The sequence below is a fragment of the Scardinius erythrophthalmus genome (genome assembly GCF_964197995.2).
Source record: "Scardinius erythrophthalmus genome assembly, chromosome: 20".
Lineage (NCBI taxonomy): Eukaryota > Metazoa > Chordata > Actinopteri > Cypriniformes > Leuciscidae > Scardinius > Scardinius erythrophthalmus.
In genome coordinates, this window is record NC_138240.1 from 3,390,535 (window position 1) to 3,391,843 (window position 1,309).

At 43.2% G+C, this 1,309-nt stretch overlaps 1 protein-coding gene across 2 annotated transcripts in view; it reads right to left on the reverse strand.

Moving 5' to 3' along the window:
- Positions 1 to 749: 749 nt before the first annotated feature.
- Positions 750 to 1,309, reverse strand: part of dhx37 (DEAH (Asp-Glu-Ala-His) box polypeptide 37) — a 22,374-nt gene continuing 21,814 nt past the window's right edge. The window contains exons 28-29 of one of the 2 annotated variants that reach the window (XM_081349381.1): positions 1,163 to 1,212; positions 750 to 1,059 (exon numbers count right to left, since the gene is read on the reverse strand). In XM_081349381.1, the coding sequence (XP_081205507.1) occupies positions 829 to 1,059; positions 1,163 to 1,212 (281 nt within the window). In that variant the 3' untranslated portion in view covers positions 750 to 828. Of the gene's footprint in view, positions 1,213 to 1,309 lie in introns of both variants that reach the window. The other variant, XM_081349382.1, reaches the window with a different exon arrangement.

A 1,309-nucleotide genomic window follows, 5' to 3' on the forward strand; every position in this document is an offset into this window, starting at 1 on the left:
TCATGCCACAATGTTTCTCCTGCTTTCCTCATCAGTCTTGTTGGGAACGTTGAGGCTGTTTCATCCGATTTAATACTAATTAAATCATCGAGTGATTTGTGGTTTGTAACAGAGAGGTTTCTGTCACGCTTCCCAATCCCACTGGTTGTCGCAACGCTGGTTAATATAGTGTCCGGGACCGGGAGTAAACGCAACTCCGTGCTGGGCCGTGTTGAAACAAATAACGTTAGTGAAACAACTGAAAACATCGCTATTTGTTGTTATACTGTACTGAACGAGAAACCGCTTCAGATGATTCAGTGACGGAGCGGTCCGAATGAATCCGAATAGTTTTAGACCGTATGCATGAAGCGCGTTTAGAATCGAACCAAAAGAATGTTTCATTCATGAATGATTGGTAGCCTATCGCTGGTTCAGTCGACATAAATTCGGGACACATATAATAACTGCTGAAATATTCGCACGTAAAACGTTTCTCAGGTCAATCGGAGCGAGTATCAAACTGAATTAGCCGCACCGCCAGGAAAAGAGGAGGAGGGAGGTTGGTGCCGTCGGGCCGCATGGAGATGATTGGCGGGCCGCATTTGGCCCGCGGGCCGCCAATTGAATAGCCCTGGATTAGGGTTTGGTTGAGGGTTAGTTGCATGTAATTATGCATAATTTACTGTTATTACTATGGTAAGTACATGTAACATATGTAACAAGGACACAGTAAAATAAAGTGTTACCAAATAATGCACTTAAAGTACCAGCACACCCACACACACACTTTAATACTCAGTGTTATAGGTTTGATCTCTAACATTATAAGCAACTGACATTACGCTGTTAGCAAACATTCTGTCGCGAGATAAAGGCAAGAAGAGACAGCATGGAGACACGAGGTTGTTTAAAACAGGAATTTATTTGTTCTGGTGTTCTGATCTGTGAAGATACGTCTACAAAAGTCCAGTTTCCACCCAGATGCCTCACGAGGTGCTGACATTCTTCACGTGTCCACAGGCTTTCAGAGTAACCCATCCATGAGCCGTCAGAGAATGAGGCACAAGCAGGAAGATCCTGTTCATTAAAAGTGTCTTACTGTGCTGATGTGCTGGTCCAACATGTGGTCAGAAAGGTCAGAGGTCACTGTGTGTCAGATCGGTGGCCAGATTTTACCGACCTTTGCATGAAGAGACTCTGGGATCCACTGACAATACGCTGACATCAGATCTACAGGGACAAGATAAAGACATTATTGGTGATGTTTAATATATACACTACTTTTTTTAGTGTTTAATGTTTTTGTTTAAGTCTCTTCTGCTCATCA